Genomic DNA, 20,444 nt, shown 5'->3' with positions numbered 1-20,444 from the left:
GCCCATGTTTTTCAACGGCAAAGAGCCGAACGGCGTAATCCTCAGAAAAGTTCTGGATGTGTTGCGTGAATGTTGTGACGAATTCGAAATCACCGAGATACTCGCTATATGGACTTTTGTAACAGATCTCTGCGTGTCACTGGTGTCAAAAAATGCAAAAACTGACGTTGGTGAATTAGTTGAAAGTCTGGTCAACTATACCCTAGAGCAAAACATGATAGCCTGCAGAGATTTTCTATTCTGGTTAGACCATCTGTAAACGTCGTTTTACTTTATGTACTGCCGGTCTATCATTTTCTTCACTACTTCAATGTATACTCGAAAGTATAATGTTGAAATAAAAAAAATTACAAAAATGACTATTGTGGTAATGTCTGAGCTCATAATAATAGTATTATAATAGTATACATAATAATAATAATAATAATATTTAGAATAATTTTTAAAAAAACATGATTTAAAAGATTAAATATTTAAATATTTAAATATTTGTTTTCTGCATTTTAATTACTGTATTCCCGAGGTGGCAACCATTTCCAAGATGTGAATACCTGAAATTGTGTGGTGATTTTTAAATTTTTGAAATTGTGGTGTTTGATTTTGTTTTTAGCATCGGTTCCTGCATCATAGAGGGTATTTAATAAGTTTAATAAGATTATGTGTTCTGTCATGGACGACTAGACACTAGTCATGGGATGTCCAGCAGAGAGAAGGGCTTGAGTGGACACACCCTGTGGTCACATTTTTACCCGCCACCGCAAACCTCCTGTCGTCCTCTCACTCTGCCTTTTCCCCCGCTTCGCAACGTAGCCATCTTACAGCTTTCCAACCCTGCGACAGCCGTAACATCAACCACCACGGCATCTTTTTCAGGCCAAATGGAGGAGCAGGTGGGTTACTTAAACACGGCATTCAGCAACCTGGCCCTCTCCAGCCCCATTTCCTCCCGTGGAGTTGAGGATATGTCTCACCAGCGACCTCCGACTTGTCACAATCCTGGCATGCGTCGGGAACTGGAACGCCTTGACACCTTTCAGAATTGGACTCTTGCTACATTAGCTCCAGCTGAGCTTGCCAAAAGTGGTTTCTACTACGTTGGCCAGGGCGACAGAGTGGCTTGCTTCAGTTGTGGAGGCCAGCTTAGCAACTGGGAACCGGGAGATCGGGCAGCATCAGAGCACCAGAGGCATTACCCCAACTGCCGCTTCGTTCAAGGTGACCGTGCAGATAATGTACCTTTATCTGGTGGCGGCCTTTCCAATGGATCGGCAATGCAACAGTGTGAAGAAAGGTTGCTCACATTTGTCAACTGGCCCTCAAGAATAACTGTTCGACCAGACCAATTGGCTAAGGCTGGTTTTTACTATGTTGGTCGTAATGATGACGTGAAGTGCTTTTGTTGTGATGGTGGACTCAGATGTTGGGAGTCTGGTGATGATCCATGGAGAGAACATGCTAAGTGGTTTCCAAGATGTGAATACCTGTTGCAAGAAAAGGGCCAAGAGTTTGTTCATCAGATTCAAGCAAGATTTCCAAGACTATTTGAACAGCTATTGACTAATGGAGACAGCGACTCAAGAGAATTTGTTGATCCAGCTGTTGTACACCTGGGTCCTGGAGAAGATGCAGTGATGATGAACAATCCTGTGGTGAAGCAAACCGCTCAAAGCAAAATTCTCGCAAGTGGAGAAAATTACAAAACCGTTCAAGAATTGGTGTCTGATTTACTACGTGCGGAAGATGAGAAGAGAGAGGAGGAGCGAGAAAGTAAGTTTCTTACTTTTCTTAAGAAACATCATCTTGCCGTGTCACAGCGGATAAAAAGTGTGCAGTGCTTAATGGACCATCTTCTAGAGGAGAACGTCATCTCACAGAAAGAGTATGACATTATTCGTAACTACACTACAGTCAAGCAGCAGACAGGGCAGCTCATTGAGTTAGTCCTGTCGAAAGGAAATGCAGCAGCAGAGGTCTTCCGCAACTGGATCAAGAAGAATGATGTCTGCCTGCTGAGAGAACTGATGGCCCAGACAAATGAAGCTGCATCACCGAGTCAAGATCTTTCAGACTTGCCTATGGAGGAACAGTTAAGAAGACTTCAAGAGGAGCGCACATGCAAAGTTTGCATGGATAAGGAAGTGAACATTGTCTTCATCCCCTGTGGTCACCTAGTTGTGTGCAAAGAATGTGCGCCTTCTCTACGCAAGTGCCCCATATGTAGAGGCTTGGTCAAAGGCGCTGTCCGTACTTTCCTATCATAAAGTTTTCCTATCATTTGGATTTGCAAATTTACATTTAACTCGATGATACAACTTAGTCTAAATAAGAGCAACGTAGAGTCCTCGGATTTCTTAAAAATAACGCAACAACAAAACATTGTGACAAACTTTGACAACATGTTGTATGGATAAAATACTGTTTGAAATATTTTTGTATAAATAAGATCTAAGACGCCTAAGTACAGTTTTTTCAACCATCTAAAGTTTTTGAACAGACGCTGTTTAGTAAAAATAATACATAAGTCTTCTAAGAAGATAAATAGAAGATATGATTTTAATAAAACTTTTATTGACATATATAAATATCTAATTTAAACTTTTAAGGTTATGCTTTTAAATGAATTTAGTATAAAACTCTGGATGTACTCTGGAACGCGGACTAGATTTACTGTGACATTGTCCCCCGAGACTCATCTGGTCTGTTACCCTATATCCTGAAGCTTCAGTTCACACTGTAGTTTATCTCTGAAGGATCTGGGGGTGTTTTGTTTGACAACTTAAACTATTTGCTTTTTGGATTGTTTTTTTATCGTTGCATAAAGAACTACTTCACCTCTCTGGAAATGTAAGGTGTTTTTATTTATATATTTATTTAGCTAAAACTTTTTTTTACATTTTATTTAATTATTTATTTATTTCATTTTTGAAAATGTAGTTTTCTGTGATGGTCGTGTTTAGGTGTAAGGGATAGAATATGCAGTTACGGTACAAAAATCATTATGGCTATGGAAAGCCATAAAAATTTAAACCCCGCATGGACAAAAAATTATGATTGAATCTTTACATATAAATGAGATTTAAGACGACTAAGTACAGTTTTTCAACCATCTAAAGTTTTTGAACAGACATTGTTTAATAACAATTATACCTTAGGTTCAATTTAAACAAAATCATTACAGTAATCTTCTAAAAGATAAATAGAAGATATGAATGTATTCAAACTTTAAAGATTTTTTCAAGCAAGAAAGTTAAGAAATTTAAACTTCAAACTAAAACAATCTTTTATTTTTAAAAGATCATATTGAAACTTTTACGATTATGCTTTGAAATAAATTTAGTACGAACAAAACTTTGGCTCTGGAAAGGCGTTAGCAGACTAACATTACATACGCTGTGACATGATGCACATAGAGATTAGTTCATTTTTAGAACCGTGTGTGTGCGCGCGTGCAATACAGCTTAGAAATGATATTTAATTATGTATTTATTTATTTCATTTTTGAAAATGTACAAATGTAGGTTTCTGTGATGGTCGTGTTCAGGTGTACGGGATAGAATATGCAGTTACGGTACAAAAATCATTATGGCTATGAAAAGCCCCCACCATAAAAAATGAAACCCCTGCATGGACAAAAAAAGCTGATTGAATCTTTTCATATAAATGAGATTTAAGACGACTAAGTACAGTTTTTCAACAATCTAAAGTTTTTGAACAGATATTGTTTAGTAAAAATAATACTTTAGGTCACAGTAATCTTCTAAAAGGTAAATAGAAGATGCGTATGTATTCAAACTTTAAAGATTTTATTTAAACAGTCTTTTAATTTTAAAAGATATCATTTAAACTTTTAAGATTATACTTTGAAATAAATTCAGAAAGATCAGCGTGTTTAGGTGTACATGATCGAATATGCAGTTACGGTACAAAAATCATCATGGCTATGGAAAGCCATCAAAATTGAAACTCCACACGGACAAAATCTTTTCATATAAATGAGATTTAAGACGACTAAGTACAGTTTTTGAACAGACATTGTTTAATAACCGTTAAACAAAATCATTACAGTAATCTTCTAAAAGATAAATAGAAGATGTGTATTTATTCAAACTTTAAAGATTTCATTTAAACAATCTTGTATTTTTAAAAGATATCATTTAAACTTTTAAGATTATACTTATAAACTCAGCACCTGATATCCTGATCACTGAATTTGTGTGACTCTCTGACACACACACACACACACACACACACACACACACACACACACACACACACACACACACACACACACACACACACACACACACACACACACACACACACACACACACACACACACACACCCTTTGGCTGGTGCTTTTTGAAAGCTCCGCAGGTCAAACGCTGGTGTAAAGAGGCCCTTTAGTTATCTAAACATGTGAGATGATTTTTTATTTTTGTGAACCCGTTTCATTTATTGCGTTGTTTCATAAGCTGTATGTTTTTTCTTCAACTCTCTAAACATTTAACTGATTGTTTCATAACCTGTATGTTTTTTTGTTTTTTTTTTTTTTTTTTTTTTTACTCTATAAACATTTAACTGATTGCAATTGTTTTTATGACTCCATTTTATTTAAACTTTTGGTGTGAGATTTTAGTAAGATCTTTATAAACATTTCATTTATATTCTTTTAAAAGAACTGAATGGTTTTTCAACATTTGTGTGAGATAAACTTCCACAGTTTTTTCTTATCAGTTTCACAGTACAGCCCGGATACGCTCAGGAATATGTAGGGAGGATCGTGTGTGTGATACCAACTTCAAAAACACACACTAACTGTCATGTTCAAAAGGCTTCAAACAATTAAAACTAGCTGTCATATAGCCATGACGTATTATTTAATCACAGTGTCTTCAAACGATCAAAAGGCTTCAAAAACACTAACTGTCATGTTCAAAAGGCATCAAACTAGCTGTCAGATACCATCACGTATTGTTATAACACTTTCTGTCAATATCAAAAGGCTTCAAAAGCCTTCAAAAGACTTCAAAAGACATCAAAAGTCAAAACTAGCTGTCAAAACATGATCAAAAGCTGTCAAACTGTCAATCAAAAGTCAAAACTAGCTGTCAAAACATGATCAAAAGTCATACTAACTGTCAACCTGTCAATCAAAAGTCAAAACTAGCTGTCAAACTGTCAATCAAAAGTCAAAAGGGGCGGGACACCTGTCACCGGAAGGGGCGGGACACCGGAAGGGGCGGGACATGTCACCGGAAGGGGCGGGACCTGTCACCGGAAGGGGCGTGGCACCTGTCAATCAATCATTTTTTGACAGGTGGTCCGTCATATCAACTACTCCCCTTTCTAATGATCTGTAGCATTGTGTTCAATCTACAGGCTGTTAAACATATTTAGTGCGGGCTTTCTTGCGGACCATTAAGTGACTTCCGATTTTCAATTGTACAATTTCAATAAGGGTAGTTTTGGCTGTTTAGGGGTTGATTTAGGGCCAGGCAACCATCTAATATTTGTTAAAGTGAAAGCTTTTGCAGTACACCAGATAAAGAGCAAATAAATGTGAAGTAATAAGTCTGTCATTGTATGCCTGTTGGACCCTGTTATTGCACACTATGCTGTTGTTTATTTAATGGTAATAAAGCATATGTTATGAAAAAAAAATGCTTATGGTCTGTAATGTGTATCATGTTTTCTCTCATTTTCCAATCTTTCTCCTTATTGCTGTTTTATCCATGTTCCTCTACATTACTTCCTGTATTTTGTTTGTTTGTAGTAACACTAACTCCTCCTTGTTTAGCCACAGGGGTTTGGAGAGCCTAGTGTCTACCATGCAGTGGTGGTTATTTTCCTGGAGTTCTTCGCCTGGGGACTGCTCACCACTCCCATGCTTACGGTAAACCAGTTTTGCTTCATCGCCCTCATTCACAGTTTCAGATCAGAGAGAATTACGAGCCATGAATGTTTGCATTCATTCTCCCTTCCTTTTGTATCCATAACAAGGAGTGACATTTCCCATCGCCCAGATCCGAGAAGCCTCGTACAAATTTATGAATAAATGAATCCTGATCAAATGAAGAGGGCAGAATGATGCTCTTTTAGTTGATGAGGGATGCATTGTGTTGGCTGAGTATAATTGACCAAGCGATATGAAAACAACATCAAACAGTGTCATGCTAAAAATGACCTTTTTATTCTGAAGGCTAACTGGAGGGTTTGTCAGGCCACAATGGTTATAAATGAAGCCGAACCTGTGATTTACTTTGTAACGTAGTGCCAGTTGTTTTTAAGCCGGCCAGTATGATACTGTTGTTGACACTGTATCCAGTACAGTCACAGCATGCTACATGATCCATGGCTCTCACTGTAACGGTTTCCTTAAATTTACACTGCATGCAAAGTGGAATTGCTGTTTCCTTTTGATGAATAATGCATGAGTTGAAAGCAGTTTTGGGTTTAACTCTTTCTGCAGGTCAGAGCCAAAATATGGTCCACTCAGGCCAAGCTTAGTACATATGAATATATTTGTATATTTGGTCATATATACACGTCTGTTCAAAAGTTTGGGGTCTAAGATTTTTTATTTTTTTTATGTTTATGAAAGAAGTCTCTTATTTGACTAAAATGCTGCAAAACAGCATTTATTTGAAATGCAAATCTTTTGTAACATAATAAATGTCTTTACTCACTTTTGATCAATGCAGTGCAGTCTTGCTGAATAAGAGTATTTAATCTTACTGACCCCAAAATTTTGAACGGTACTTTGACCCGTTCAGCTTACTGCTATTAAATTCAGGTATCAGATATTTCCAGCTTTGTTTACTTTGTTTCTAGGGATGTACTGTACAGTGTATTTGTTACCATATCAGTATCTGCAAATATTGGCATTGGCATCTGTCTGTTCTGCGTTTGTTCAGCAGAATGAATTTAAACATTGTAAAATGTAAAATGGTCGAACAGAAAACAGAGCTGTGAACACAACCGTACTCTTTATTGATCAATGAAAGAATAATAATTACCTAAAATAACGACTTAACTAACTTTTTTTTAAATGGTATCCGTAACTTCTATGGCACATTACAAAAGTACTAAACAGTTATGCATAATTTCTATTGTACATTGTAATTCTTTGATGTCTGATTTCACACTGTTGATCAGTGTCAACACAATATATGGTAACACTTTAGTTTAGGGTCTATATGCTTATATGCTATTGCTTATATGCATGCATATTACTAGGATATTGGCTGTTTATTAGTAATTATAAAGCACATATTAATGCCTTATTCTGCATGGCCATATTCTACATCCCTTTATCCTACCCAATACCTTACTATTGATAAGCAGTAATTAGGAGTTTGAGGCAAAAGTAGTAGTTAGTAGTTTGTTAATAGTGAGAATCGGACCCTAATCTAATATAGATTTATTGTATGAGCCTTGATATCGATCATCGGCCACAGTTTAAAAAGACCAAATTGAAACCTGGTTTTTTTTTTGTGTGTGCTTAATTAAACTGGGAAATAATGTTTTAGGATTTTGAAATATTTAAAACAAAATTTTGTGACTATTAAAATTGATTATTATATGTAATATTAAAATGTGGACATTTTCACTCAAACGGTTATTCTTATTGTTTGTTATAATGTAAAAGAAGTATTTTCTTTAGTGGTCAGTTTTTGAGGCTATGTTATAGACTTTTGGTAGTGGCTGAAATTTAAATAGTCCTGGATAAATTGCTTATTCATTTTCCTTATTTCCCAATGTGGGAGGAGGATTTGCATTTAGTTGGTTCTGTTGAGCCATAGAGTCGCCTCAGTGCTCTATGCTCTGGGCTTTTATTTGATTAGCAGCCGCTGATATTGAAGCACTAATGAGCCTAACAAACCCTTCCAGATGAACGCTGCACTGACAAGACTTATCGTCTCAGCTAGTGGCACAGTTTTGCTCTTTCAGACAGTGCGATCGAGCTCTGCTTCAGTGTGTCCTAAAATCTGAGTGCTCAGCTGAGTGTTCAAATTAACACAGCAGGTGAAATGTGTTCACATGCTTTGTTTTCATCTCTCAACAGAGCGTAGGAACATTCTGTTCACAACATTCATTCTCATGTTTAAAGTGGGGCATAGCCTGAATTTAGTGATTAGAGGAGTATTACCCATCATTTCTTAAATAAATTAGAAAAAAGTGAAAGTGGAGAAACAAATTCCCTTTTCTGAATGTCGATAATTTTTTGGATTGTAAGATCTCAGCTCTGGTAAACATGCTCCTTATTTTTCACAATTTAGTTGAACGTTTCTCACAGGTGCATTATGGGATTGTTAGACTGTTTACATTTCCATGACGAATATCAGTGACTGATAAAGAAGTAACAGTATCAGGTTTTGTTATTATATGTCATTATATGAATCCAACCTACATATGAGCAGAATGATTTTTGCAGGACAATATGTAAGGAATTATTTATAGCAAACAGTGATCAATAACCAGTATAATTTCCCTTTTCTAAAATATGCCCTAGCTGTGCAGTTATAGAAAACTAAGAAATGTTTTGCAAAATTATTTTTTAGCTTATCAGAAATGAACATGCCACTGTAAAAATAAGGCATATGGCCTCTTGGACTTCAGTCCTATATCTAATGTTGACCTCTTGGAACTGAAGACTTTCTTTGAATTTATTTGTTTCCCAGTCATAAGAGAACAGATCTCTTTTGTACACTTATGTAAAACATTGACACTTGGATACAGTGTGTTTAATGATTAATCAAGCCGTGGGAATCATTGCTCCAGTTAGAGGTATGCACCTGCCTTCAACGGCAATGACTGATCTTATGTTCAGCCTTAAATAGAAAGCAGATCAAATCTCAGAATGCTCAAGTAACATTTGTGTTTGCATACAGCCTTGCCTTGTACTTGCCATGTTATGGCTTGTTCAGTTCTTTGCACGTTCAAAACACTATGTTTTGTACCATGGTGGTTAAGCAAAAACAAATGACACTAGTTTATGTGGGAATGGATTGTATAATGGATTATGTAATTAATAAATAAAAAAAAATATATATATACGAAGACTTCAGATGCAAAAGCCTCTATTCCGTCTGAAGTTTTTGTTTAACATTAAAAATGTTATTAGGCTCCTTTGTATAGGTTTTGTACCCAAGTACTGGTATTTCTGAATGGGCTGAGGCTGGGATTTAGTGAGTTTGAAGTGAAAGTATTGACGTAGATGAACGTATACTATGTGCGGTGAGCATTCACTCAATATTATTAGGCCTATCTCATTTTTGACAGAGGTGGCTTTTAAAGGCTTTTGCATCGGAGGTCTTCATATATGTTTTTTATTGATTAAATGAAATCTGAAGTTTAAATAAGAGACTATTCACGCATCACTGTCTGCTATACTCACAAGAGATAGAACAATCTTGAAATTAGTTTAAAAGTGCATTAAAAACATTGTGATGTTCATTTGATGTTGCTTATTTTAAGAATGCGATGAAATCAGTGCAAATATATTTGACGTATCACCCAATCCTTATTGCCAAGTGTCGGCCAGTAGAAGTACTTCTTTGATGAGCTCTGCCATGGAGTAAATCTAGTGAATCATTAACCTAGTTATTCTGTACCCAACAGATTATCTGTATATATGTACAGCATACATTTTATGGTCAATCTGTTTTTTTGTTTCAGGTGTTACATCAGACATTCCCTCAGCACACATTCCTGATGAATGGACTTATTCATGGTGTCAAGGTAGGACATTGATTCCAGCCATTCACGTTTACTCATGCTTTTCCACTTCTCCCTTTCTGATGTGACAAGAGATAAGAGTCATGATTAGAGCTAGCTACTCTTATGTTGCCATGTTTATTTATGATAAACCCTGGTCATACAGTGATGCCCTTGAATGTGGTGAAATGGGTACAGAATTTTCCATTTTCAACCTCACCGATATAAACAAGATTCTGCAATCCAACCGGACCCGGATGTTACTGTGAAATTTTAAGATCCAAACAGTTTGTCAGATCCGGTCAGGCTCTGGTTGCAGTTGTTTTTTTTAACTTTCAGATTAAATGTGCCATTTAAGGAAGTCATGTGGTTTTGTATTCACTCAGGGCCTGCTGTCTTTCCTGAGTGCTCCATTAATCGGTGCTCTGTCAGATGTGTGGGGCCGGAAGTCCTTCCTGCTGCTCACTGTGTTCTTCACCTGTGCGCCCATACCTCTCATGAAGATCAGCCCATGGTAAGCCTATTGCATGAAACAGTTGCCTACTGAGACAATCAATATATTATTTAAATGTGTCTGTGTGTGTAGTATGTATGTATATATATATATAGTATTATGAGGCGGCCGCTAAATTTCGTTCCGCCTCTCGACAAAACTCGGACAGACAGTCACGTGCTCATATACTTTTTTTCCACCGTGACGGTTCTGTTGCGGTTTCCGTTTGTGTCCATTCTCAAACCGTATCGCGAAGTAATAAAAATTCAATCGAGGGTGGAAGACAGATAAATCATTATAATGTGTTGAGTTTAATAAAGACACGAAACTCTCATCACGGTAAAACGCAATGAACCTGCGTACTCTTTTACTTTCGTTTTCATCAACGTAATTCTCCTCAGGGAAACCCAATCAAGGAAAACATATCAGGACTCGACATTAACGCTTGTCCGGGACACGTGTGTGTGTTTTTGTTTTTAAGGGAAAAGTGATATAAAATATAATAAAGTTAAAAAAAAACTAGGGAATCACCGAAAACACGAGGAAGATTCTGTTTTATTTCATTTAATGTAAGTGGCGATTGATAGCCTATAGTTGATAATAATATAGGCCTACCAATGTACGGACGGTAACAAAGTTGTGCTTGTTGAGGCTCGCGCAGTTATTTAACATATTAATTATAGTTAAGAAATATAGGCTACACACGACCAGATATTGCTGTTTTCCTCAATGCCATCACGATTGAAACCGAGATATTAAAGCTGCCGTCGGCAAGTCTGGCAGATTGGGTCGATTAGCCAAAATTTTGAATGTTTACAACTCTCATGCCCCTCCCCACTACCAGCGAGCACCCTCCCATCGAGGTCGTGCTCGTCAGTGCGTCACTGTGCGTGTGTACCTGATTTTCTGTGAACGCGTCCGTCTCTTCAGCATCTATCAACACCATGGACTCGGAGGTAGGCTGCCCTGGCTAATCTAGCCATAGATAGCAATAACCGAGGAATTGGAAGCTTGTTAGTAGATTTTCTCTCCGCCATCACGCTTCATGCAATCTCCAGGCGAACTTCAGGCGTGGCGTGTGCATGTGATATTAACGTGCGCGAGTGAGGGGGGATCTGTGGCGTGTGCACGACCTGTGATTGACAGTCAGATCTCACACCCCCCTGCGCTGATTGGACCTGATGAAGCGGGAGCGCTGGATTTTTGCAAAACAAATAACACGCTCCAGGTGGTGTTAGAAGCTCGGGTTTTTTTCTAAAACCACCTTATTTATGTTGTTCTGTCGGATTATAGTGTCGATTACACTGAATATGATCAAAAAAATGTTGCCGACGGCAGCTTTAATTTCATAACAGTTCAATAAACAAATAGTTAAAATTAAGTTACTTACATTTTAGACGCAATGACTGTTTTTGACATCTCACAGGAACACTCAGCCATGATTTATTACTGAATGATTCAGCGTTTTGAACGAATCGCTTGAGTCAAAGATTCAATTACCCATTATTAAACCGCCTCATTCTGAATAAATCAGCCGTTTGAACGAATCGTTTGAATGAATGACTCAATGACTCGCTCATTAAGACGGTCGCCTGCTGCCTCCTACTGGCGGTTTAGTTTCAAAGTATCATTCTTTTCAACAATCCGTAGTTATAATGTTGATAATATTAAAAAAATATTTAAAACCATCTCATAATCTCATTTAATACAGTTATAATTTTTCAATGTTAATTATTTAATTTGATTGGTAACAGCCTAGTGTCTTATTATTTTAATTGAATGTATTGATAAAATGTAAGAATTTGAAATGAAATTTAGAGCATACATTTAATAAAATTAGGGGGGAAATGCCCTTTATAAAGGTACAAAAATGATTCCAATAAGAGTGTTTTCAAACAGTGATGTAATGAAACATTGACCATTTAAGTTTGAAGGGAGTAAAGCCTCTGTTTAGGCTATAAAGGAAATGTAACTTTTAATTTAAATAAATGTTAATTTTAAATCAGCCACTTCAGTGTGATATGTTACTATATTATCATTGTAATGTTATGATCAGATGCAGATATTTAAATCAAAGAATATGGGTGGTTGGCGGGTGGATTATTTATTTTTAACAACAGATTCGAGTGACTCGAAGTGCACCAGATTAATTAATTTATCTTTAAAATGTACGAAATTTTCTCCCGGGGGGCTATTTTTGTATTTTTATTTATTTATGTATTTATTTTTTTATTTTTTTATATTTATAGATATTTTTATATTTATATATTATGTTTTTTATAATACATTTTTTATTTACATTTTATTTATTTATTTTAATTTATTTTTTATTTACATTACATTTTTATTTTATTCATTTTTTGGAACATTTTGAGAAGTAAAATTGTTCGACATGATTCTACTGAATAAAAGTGTTTGCCCTTTTTTTTGTGTCTAGGCAGGATCTGGTTTTTAATAGACTATTTTTATATTTATTTAAAGTATTCTATTTTTTATTTGAGTAATTTTAGTACTTCAGCTTATTTCAGTTAGTTTCTAAGGCAACATTTCTAATTTTATTTTATTTCAGGTTCATTTAAATTAATGGAAATGATTTTTAATATTTTCAGTTTTCGTTAACAAGAACACTGTTGTTAGCTTAACCCTAAGGTGGCACAGTCATTGATTTATTGATTGATTGACAAACAATATGATTTGTTCATATTATCATCCTAATTTAATTTTTAATTTTAAACATTTCAAGCTGTGTAAATTTAGACTTAATCAGATCTTTTTTTCTGGTATTCTTCTCATTCTCGTTGTCTGATCCTACAGGTGGTACTTTGCGGTGATCTCCATGTCTGGTGTGTTTGCGGTCACTTTCTCCGTGATCTTTGCATATGTGGCTGATATCACCCAGGAGCATGAAAGGAGCACAGCATATGGCCTGGTGAGCAGAGGAACATGACTCATGATTTTTTTTTATCTTGTGCTGTAACCAACTTTTGGATGTGCAAAAGCAACGCCGGATATTGGTTTCCTGTTATTTTGACAGTCGTCTGTGGTTTCCTTTTTGGCCCTGCAATTACATTAAGGTGTTAATTGCGTCAATGCAACATTTTCCTTGTAGTCAACACAGCTGATTGATTTCGATTTTTCCCACAGGTGTCGGCCACTTTTGCAGCCAGTCTGGTGACAAGCCCAGCGATCGGTGCGTACCTGTCAGTGGCGTATGGAGATACATTGGTGGTGATCCTTGCCACGGCCATTGCCCTGCTAGACATCTGTTTTATCCTGGTAGCGGTTCCCGAGTCCCTGCCTGAGAAGATGAGACCGGCCTCCTGGGGAGCCCCAATCTCCTGGGAGCAAGCAGACCCCTTTGCAGTGAGTCACTGATGTCTATGCTAGTACAGTCATGGGGATGCAATGACCCTTGTCTATCACATGATAAGGTTGTTGGTACCTGATTGATGGTCTAGTTTTAGGGTTGAGATAATTGGTCAGATAACTGACTTATCAATTAGTTTTAATTTTAGTTGTTTCATTTTTTTGTTGTGTTGCTTTAATAAATTATTTAACACATATACGCTGCCATTCAAAAGTTTGTGATCAGTAATATGTAAAACTTAAAAAAAACTATGCATTAAATGTATCAAAAAAGTGACAAAGTCATTTCTAATGTTACAAAAGATTTCTATTTCAAATAAATGTTGTTCTTTTGAACATTTTATTCATCAAAGAATCCTAAAAAAATGATCATGGTTTCCACAAATATAGTAAGCAGTACCACTGTTTTCAACTGTGATGATAATGAGAAATGTTTCTTGAGCACCAAATCATCAAATTAAAATGATTTCTGAAGGATCATGTGACAATGAAGACGAGTAAGCCGGCAAGTAATGATGCTGAAAATTCAGCTTTACCATCACAGGAATGAAATGTTTTAAAATACATAAAAAATTGAAAATTGTTATTTTAAAATTAATAATTTCACAATATTACTGTTTTACTGTATTTTTGATCAAATAAATGGAGCCTTGGTGAGCATTAGACTTATTTTAAAAACATTAAATAAAATCTTTAAAAAAACGACCACAAACATATATATATATATATAACTTTTATTATTATTGTTACTATTATAACATATTTTATATTTTCCAATCTAAAACGTTTTTCGAAAATGTCGTTTTGCATGTTCCTGCTCTGTTTGCCTTGTTGCCTCAAATCAGTACCATTGTGAATTCCATTTTGGGGAAAAAAACAAAACATGAGCAGGCATTTGAAGAAGAATGGCGAAGATGTCGTCTGTCACTTATTAAATGAATCATTCTGCTGTGCTCCTGCCCACTCATTCTCGCTCAGTGTCTTCCTCCCTCTTTCTCATGCTCTCTCTGGGACTCTTTTGTTCACAGTCCTTGCGTAAGGTGGGCCAGGACTCCACGGTTCTCCTGATCTGCATCACAGTCTTCCTGTCCTACCTGCCTGAGGCTGGACAGTATTCCAGTTTCTTCCTGTATCTCAGACAGGTACAGTGCACACCTTTATCTCTGTTTATCTCTGTGGATCTCTGTTGTTGCTACTACTGCATGAATATGCTTTGGCAATTATGTAAACACTCAAACCTTGTTGTTGCTTAAGCAAATACCCAAAAAATGAGTCACATATCTGTGAGTCATACCTCACCTAGGCTCCCTCACCCTCCAAGTAAACAGTTAGAAATAACTTGAGATAGTCATGTGGTGTTTAACTCACTCAGCTTCTGCAGTAGTTAAAGGGCATCCGTTTTGCGGAAGGCATTTTTCCCATATTTCAAAACAGAGATTTGTTTGGTTTTGTGGATGCATGTACACAATGCTTAGAAACATCATTATGTAACACTTTCTTTTCTTCTACTGTCAGTTTGACAATTACTGGAAATTAAGCAGGTCTAAATAAGGAAACAGCGTGAACGACACTGTATGCTGTTGATGTTAAAGGGTTTTATATTAATAAAATCAAAAGGTTATTTCACACCAGTGTTGTTATCGTAACTAATATTATTTAAAAAAAATATTAGATGAAAAATGTAAACAAAAATATAAATGCAAAATTTTCAACTTACTGAAATGTTTTAGTTACTAGTAAGTACTAAAATTACTAACTTAATAAAATAAAACCAAAAGCATAACAAAATAAAAATTAAGCTAAAATTAAAACTTTTGGTAAAAATATAAGAATGAAAGCTATTTCAAATATAGCTATAACAGTATCTAAATAATACTAAAATAACGCTGTTTGAGGCGATTAGATTCACTGGTCTGTCAGCCGCTAACTAAAAACGCTCTGGAATTGAATGATTAAAATCTTAATTGAAATATGTTCTTAAACTGCCAATTTTGAATTCCCAGGTCATTGGATTTACATCAGAAACAGTTGCTGCCTTTATTGCTGTGGTGGGAATCCTGTCCATCTTGGCTCAGGTTGGTTTCCAGGATTTTTTCCCACCCCTTCCATTGTGAGTTTGTAGCGCCTGACTCTGAGCAGCACAGCATGTGTTCATTCATACTAATCGGCTCACTGTGCGAGTGCATCAGGCTAGGGGTGTGCGATACGACCACAATCCAAATCTTTGAGGGAAAATTACTCAAAAATATTACACACAATATACATCGCATAAAAAAAAAGTTGTTTTTGCTTTACATAAGGTTTTATATCATCAAAATTTGAGACCATTGAAATTAATTATTGTCACCAATTTCAATATCACAAAAAAATACTAGCCTACATAAATTGTATAAAGTAATCAAATGTATAAAAAAAACTCTGCATATCTTCAATGTGTAAATTAAATATACATTTATTCTAAAGTGATTCAGTCAAGAGCTTTGAGAGATCTTCTCTTTTGTTGTTTGATTAACATTAATGTCAGCATGTTTATTAGGCTGCTGTCACTTTAAGACCAAATGCACGGCTCCAATATACTGATATACACATGCGTTTCTTTCTCAACTGTTTATGTTCACTTAAGGAATAAATTAATGTTTACAAGGATACTTGCAAAAACGGGCATTTTGAGACATGCTCACGCGTGTTATGAGCAGCGGCTTCATGTGCGTGTGTCTCTCAGATAGCATGCACATATAGTGAAATGAGTTCCCTTTTGCTGCTTATTGCGTTTCAACGGTTTAAAATCACTTTTTTTTAGACCGCGATGCTTAATGCATGGAAGCTATAAGCTTTCGTCACCATGCAGCACAGCAACGTCACGTGAGCATAACCGCAATAGAGGCGATAGTCCAAAATCTCTACCAGTTGACAAATTTCTACTGGTTAATCATGTCTACTGTTAAGTCACCCACCCCTACATTAGGGTGCTAGATTGTAAAGGGAAGCCAGTGAAGATTTGCAAAGTAATGATTTATGTCTCTGTGCAGACGGTTGTCCTGGGAATCCTGATGCGTTCCATAGGGAATAAGAACACTATCTTGTTAGGCCTTGGCTTTCAGATCCTACAGCTGGCCTGGTATGGCTTTGGCTCCCAGCCCTGGTGAGTTTATCATCTAGAAAGTAACCCACTAGAGGGCAGCAAACTCTTAGTTAGACATGGTACATTTCAAGTCACAGTTTGTAATTGGACTTTTTACTTTAAAGCACTTTACCAAGATATTTCACAGCTAGTTACTGTTATGTAACATTTTTTGTTGTTGTTGATAAATGAAGAAAATCAATGGATTTCATTCAAGATGGCATGTCCTGCTTATGTGACATTTTATCATGCCCATTACACGTGTCTTTTGGCTAGAACTCAAACAAACATGACCTCTGCAGTGTGTGTTTTGGATCAGTGCATGTTCCTGAATCTAGTTACACATGCACGTGAACTGAAACCGATTGAGAGTCTGTGTGTGTGAGAGTCTGATGGTTTATTTTCCCCTTAAGGATGATGTGGGCCGCTGGAGCTGTTGCTGCCATGTCCAGCATCACCTTCCCGGCAATCAGTGCCATAGTGTCCCGCAACGCAGACCCTGACCAACAAGGTGAGACACGTGCAGCCATACACAGAACATTTAGTTTAGCCACAGAATAATTATAAGTCACTGTTTATTGTTATTTCATGGAATATTTAATTTTGATGGGTCATTCACTGCATTCATGTGCTAGTTTAATGTTTCTGTATCACTATTTAGTCTCTTCTTCCATAAAAATAATCATATTTACTGGTTGATTTTTCATGCCTATTTATGTATTTGGTAGCGTGTAAAAAAAAAAACAGGATAATATATAATCGGCCTGTGCAGAACAAACCCCTTCAATTTATTTTAACCCGATAATGACTGTCTGACCTTATTACATTTTTGATTTAGGGATGAACTGAATTTTGGTCGATACTAATAAACTCATTAATTATTTTCATGTTATGTAAAATTATTGTATATTAAATTATTATATTATGTTATATTGTATTACATATTATTTTGTTTAAATAAATGTAAAATAATACACTACTAAAAGTAATACAAAATATTTTAAATACATAAACAACTGCTCGAATGTTTGGGGTCGGTAAGATTTATTTAATATTTATGGAAGAAGTCTCTTATGCTCAAGACTGCATTTATTTGATCAAAACTACAGTAAAAACAGGAATATTGTGATTGGGACAACATGTGATTGGGAAAAAAAGTCTCATTCAGTATGTCTCTTTGTCTCTGTCAGGTGTTGTGCAGGGGATGATCACAGGAATTCGAGGACTATGTAACGGTCTGGGTCCTGCGCTCTATGGCTTTGTCTTTTACCTGTTTCACGTGGAGCTCAGTGAAATAGACCCCGCAGAGAGCCCAGAGAAGGGCGCCAAACCCAACATGGCCAACCCCACAGATGAGGTGAGTGGTGATAAGACATGAGAAATCTCTCTCTATTACATAACATGCATGGACCCACAAAACTCTGTGTATCATGCCCCTTCAGAGTGCCATCATCCCAGGCCCTCCTTTCCTGTTCGGAGCATGCTCGGTTTTGCTGTCCCTTCTGGTTGCTCTCTTCATCCCAGAGCACAATGGTCCCAACATGCGGCCCAGCAGCTACAAGAAGCACAACAATGGCGCGCAGAGCCACTTACACAGCTCGCAGGGCGGACCCTGCGAGGGCAAGGAGCCTCTACTGGAGGACAGCAGTGTATAACCCCACTGACGAGGGGGGCGGGCACGGACCCCAAACCCCCTCACAATCACCACCCCAACCTGCCCAGGCGCACATGAGCAGTGCACCTTTTTACAGAAGATGACATCACTCTTGTTCCCCTGCAGCTCGGAGGCAGAATGAGCTGTGGGAACTGGCGCGCATATTACAAGTGCGTAACTGGGCCAACTGGGAGCTGACCTTGGCCTTGAGGAACAGAAAGTGGAGCAAAGGACATTTTGGCTGGAGGGAAATGCAAGCTGACAGTTGTGTGCTGATATGGACTTGGTGAAGGTTTTCCTCATTTTTATTGTTACATATTTTTTGTGTGTTTTTTCTCCTCTCTTTCAGAGTTTCAATTGTATAAATGTTCCTCGTCCAAAGACCTGGTAACCGTAACAACAGGGAACGTGTCTATCGTGACGTTACAGGCTAACTTTTGATGTGCTGCTTTCTACTGGTTCTTCTTGGTTTTGTACTTAACAGATTAAAAGACGCTTCTAGGGAAGAGTGTGTCGTCTTTCCGAACCCTCAAGGAAATGTAACCAAGAAATGTCCGAAAGAAGGTCATCAGCGTCATTTCACACAGTCATTGCTGTTGTATCATGCTCCTTCAAACTATACGTTCTGTTCTTGTACATCAGATGAAATAGTTTGTACTTCCTCTCCCTTTCTCACAAGAGGTGTGTCAGAATTCCTGCAGAGGGAGTAAAAGTTGCCTTTAAGTGACTTTTCATCACAATTACCAAACCCAGATGAAGACTACACTCTGAGAAGGGTCAAACGTATCGCTCCTGTCGGAGCCTGCGCATATTTGATTTTGGTTTATCGTCTGCTTCGCCACCAGAACTCCCTGTGAACGTCAGCACTGCCATGTTACAACAGGCTAGCAGGGTTACAAGCTTACTGACCGCATACCTAGTTTTCATATTATCGCAAGCACTGATGTGGGTGGAATAGCTTAAATGTGATTGGATGAGCATCGCTAGATCCAGTGAATCTAATATCACACATGCTGCTACTGTAGGGTGTACAAGGTTACAAAGTTCTGTGGTATAATACTATACTCTTAACGTGGTGTTTCTATTAGAGCTAAGCTTTTCTGGGCACGCCATTGTAATTTTAGACCCCAAATTTTGTGGCAGAATTCCATTTGGTGAGAAACTCTGAATACTTTTATCAGATCTCAACATTAACGTTTGATTTTCCAGAGAAAACCTCAAGTGCATTCAGATCACTTTTTTAAAACCGATCTCTGGGTTTTGTTTGGTTTTAGGTGCCACTTTTTTTCTGTCTTTGTGCATTTTTATTAATTTGTGCGTTTCATTTTCTGGTATTTGTATGGTTTTCTTATTTTTATGTTACTTTAAAAAAATTATTTTCAAGACAAATCCACGTATGTTCTACAGGCTTAGTCATTGTAACTTGTTTTTAGCCAACTTTTGGACCATTTGTGTTCTCTTACAGCATTGAAAACCATGTAAATGTTATTTAAAGGAGTTTTCCATCATTTTGCATTGAGCTGTATGACCAAACTTGAATGGTATTCTTTGTCATATTCTCACCTTTTTACTGTTCCTGCATAATAACTCCTTTCCACTAGCCACTAACATGCAAAGAAATCTGGTGTTTGCCTCAGAAAAAAAGCCAATTAATTTGTGCCTAAAATGTGCTCTAAAAGAATAGAAACAGTATATGTGAATGGTGAACCGGCTGTAAATATTAGGAACTAATGAGAAACTATTTATTAAAAGTTTATTGATATTGAAGTCTTTGTTTTCTTCTTCAGTTCTTGATTTTCTTGTAATGTTGTCGGCTAAAATTAAAAAAATATTTCTTATATATTCTTAAGTCTCAGGACAAGCATTGTTCAGAGTTTAGCAAAATGGTGCAATTTTTTGCTAGGCTAATATATTTGAAATCTCAACATTAACGTTTGATTTTCCAGAGAAAACCTCAAGTGCATTCAGATCACCGATCTCTGGGTTTTACTAAACTAGATTACTAAATTAGCATACTCTGAAAACTAAGGTCCTAATGAAATGAGTCATAATAGCTACGACTTATTTCATTAGGACCTTAGTTTTCAGAGTA

The 20,444-nt window shown here is 36.7% G+C and overlaps 2 protein-coding genes and 1 long non-coding RNA gene across 4 annotated transcripts in view; 2 read left to right on the top strand and 1 right to left on the bottom strand.

The window, feature by feature from the left end:
- LOC309500975 (putative inhibitor of apoptosis) overlaps positions 1 to 2,279 on the top strand; it is a 4,297-nt gene extending 2,018 nt beyond the window's left edge. Inside the window, exon 2 of the mRNA XM_082172822.1 lies at positions 611 to 2,279. Within this exon, the coding sequence (XP_082028948.1) occupies positions 696 to 2,261 (1,566 nt within the window). The 5' untranslated portion in view covers positions 611 to 695 and the 3' untranslated portion in view covers positions 2,262 to 2,279. The remainder of the gene's footprint in view (positions 1 to 610) is intronic.
- Positions 1 to 5,789, bottom strand: part of LOC309500332 — an 18,221-nt gene extending 12,432 nt beyond the window's left edge. Inside the window, exon 1 of the long non-coding RNA XR_014206550.1 lies at positions 5,337 to 5,789. This is a non-coding gene — a long non-coding RNA (uncharacterized lncRNA). The remainder of the gene's footprint in view (positions 1 to 5,336) is intronic.
- The window catches only part of mfsd14a2 (major facilitator superfamily domain containing 14A2), a 35,226-nt gene extending 15,107 nt beyond the window's left edge, over positions 1 to 20,119 (top strand). The window contains exons 2-12 of one of the 2 annotated variants that reach the window (XM_082171907.1): positions 5,805 to 5,894; positions 9,680 to 9,742; positions 10,105 to 10,232; positions 13,026 to 13,140; positions 13,356 to 13,574; positions 14,606 to 14,719; positions 15,581 to 15,652; positions 16,607 to 16,719; positions 17,112 to 17,209; positions 17,889 to 18,055; positions 18,141 to 20,119. In XM_082171907.1, coding sequence (XP_082028033.1) covers positions 5,805 to 5,894; positions 9,680 to 9,742; positions 10,105 to 10,232; positions 13,026 to 13,140; positions 13,356 to 13,574; positions 14,606 to 14,719; positions 15,581 to 15,652; positions 16,607 to 16,719; positions 17,112 to 17,209; positions 17,889 to 18,055; positions 18,141 to 18,353 — 1,392 coding nt within the window. In that variant the 3' untranslated portion in view covers positions 18,354 to 20,119. Of the gene's footprint in view, positions 1 to 5,798; positions 5,895 to 9,679; positions 9,743 to 10,104; positions 10,233 to 13,025; positions 13,141 to 13,355; positions 13,575 to 14,605; positions 14,720 to 15,580; positions 15,653 to 16,606; positions 16,720 to 17,111; positions 17,210 to 17,888; positions 18,056 to 18,140 lie in introns of both variants that reach the window. The other variant, XM_082171906.1, reaches the window with a different exon arrangement.
- Positions 20,120 to 20,444: the final 325 nt, after the last annotated feature.

This window comes from Leuciscus leuciscus, assembly GCF_965113295.1.
Source record: "Leuciscus leuciscus genome assembly, chromosome: 6".
Classification (NCBI taxonomy): domain Eukaryota; kingdom Metazoa; phylum Chordata; class Actinopteri; order Cypriniformes; family Leuciscidae; genus Leuciscus; species Leuciscus leuciscus.
The sequence above is the reverse complement of the archived record's forward strand: the minus strand, read 5'-3'. Positions and strand labels throughout refer to the sequence as shown.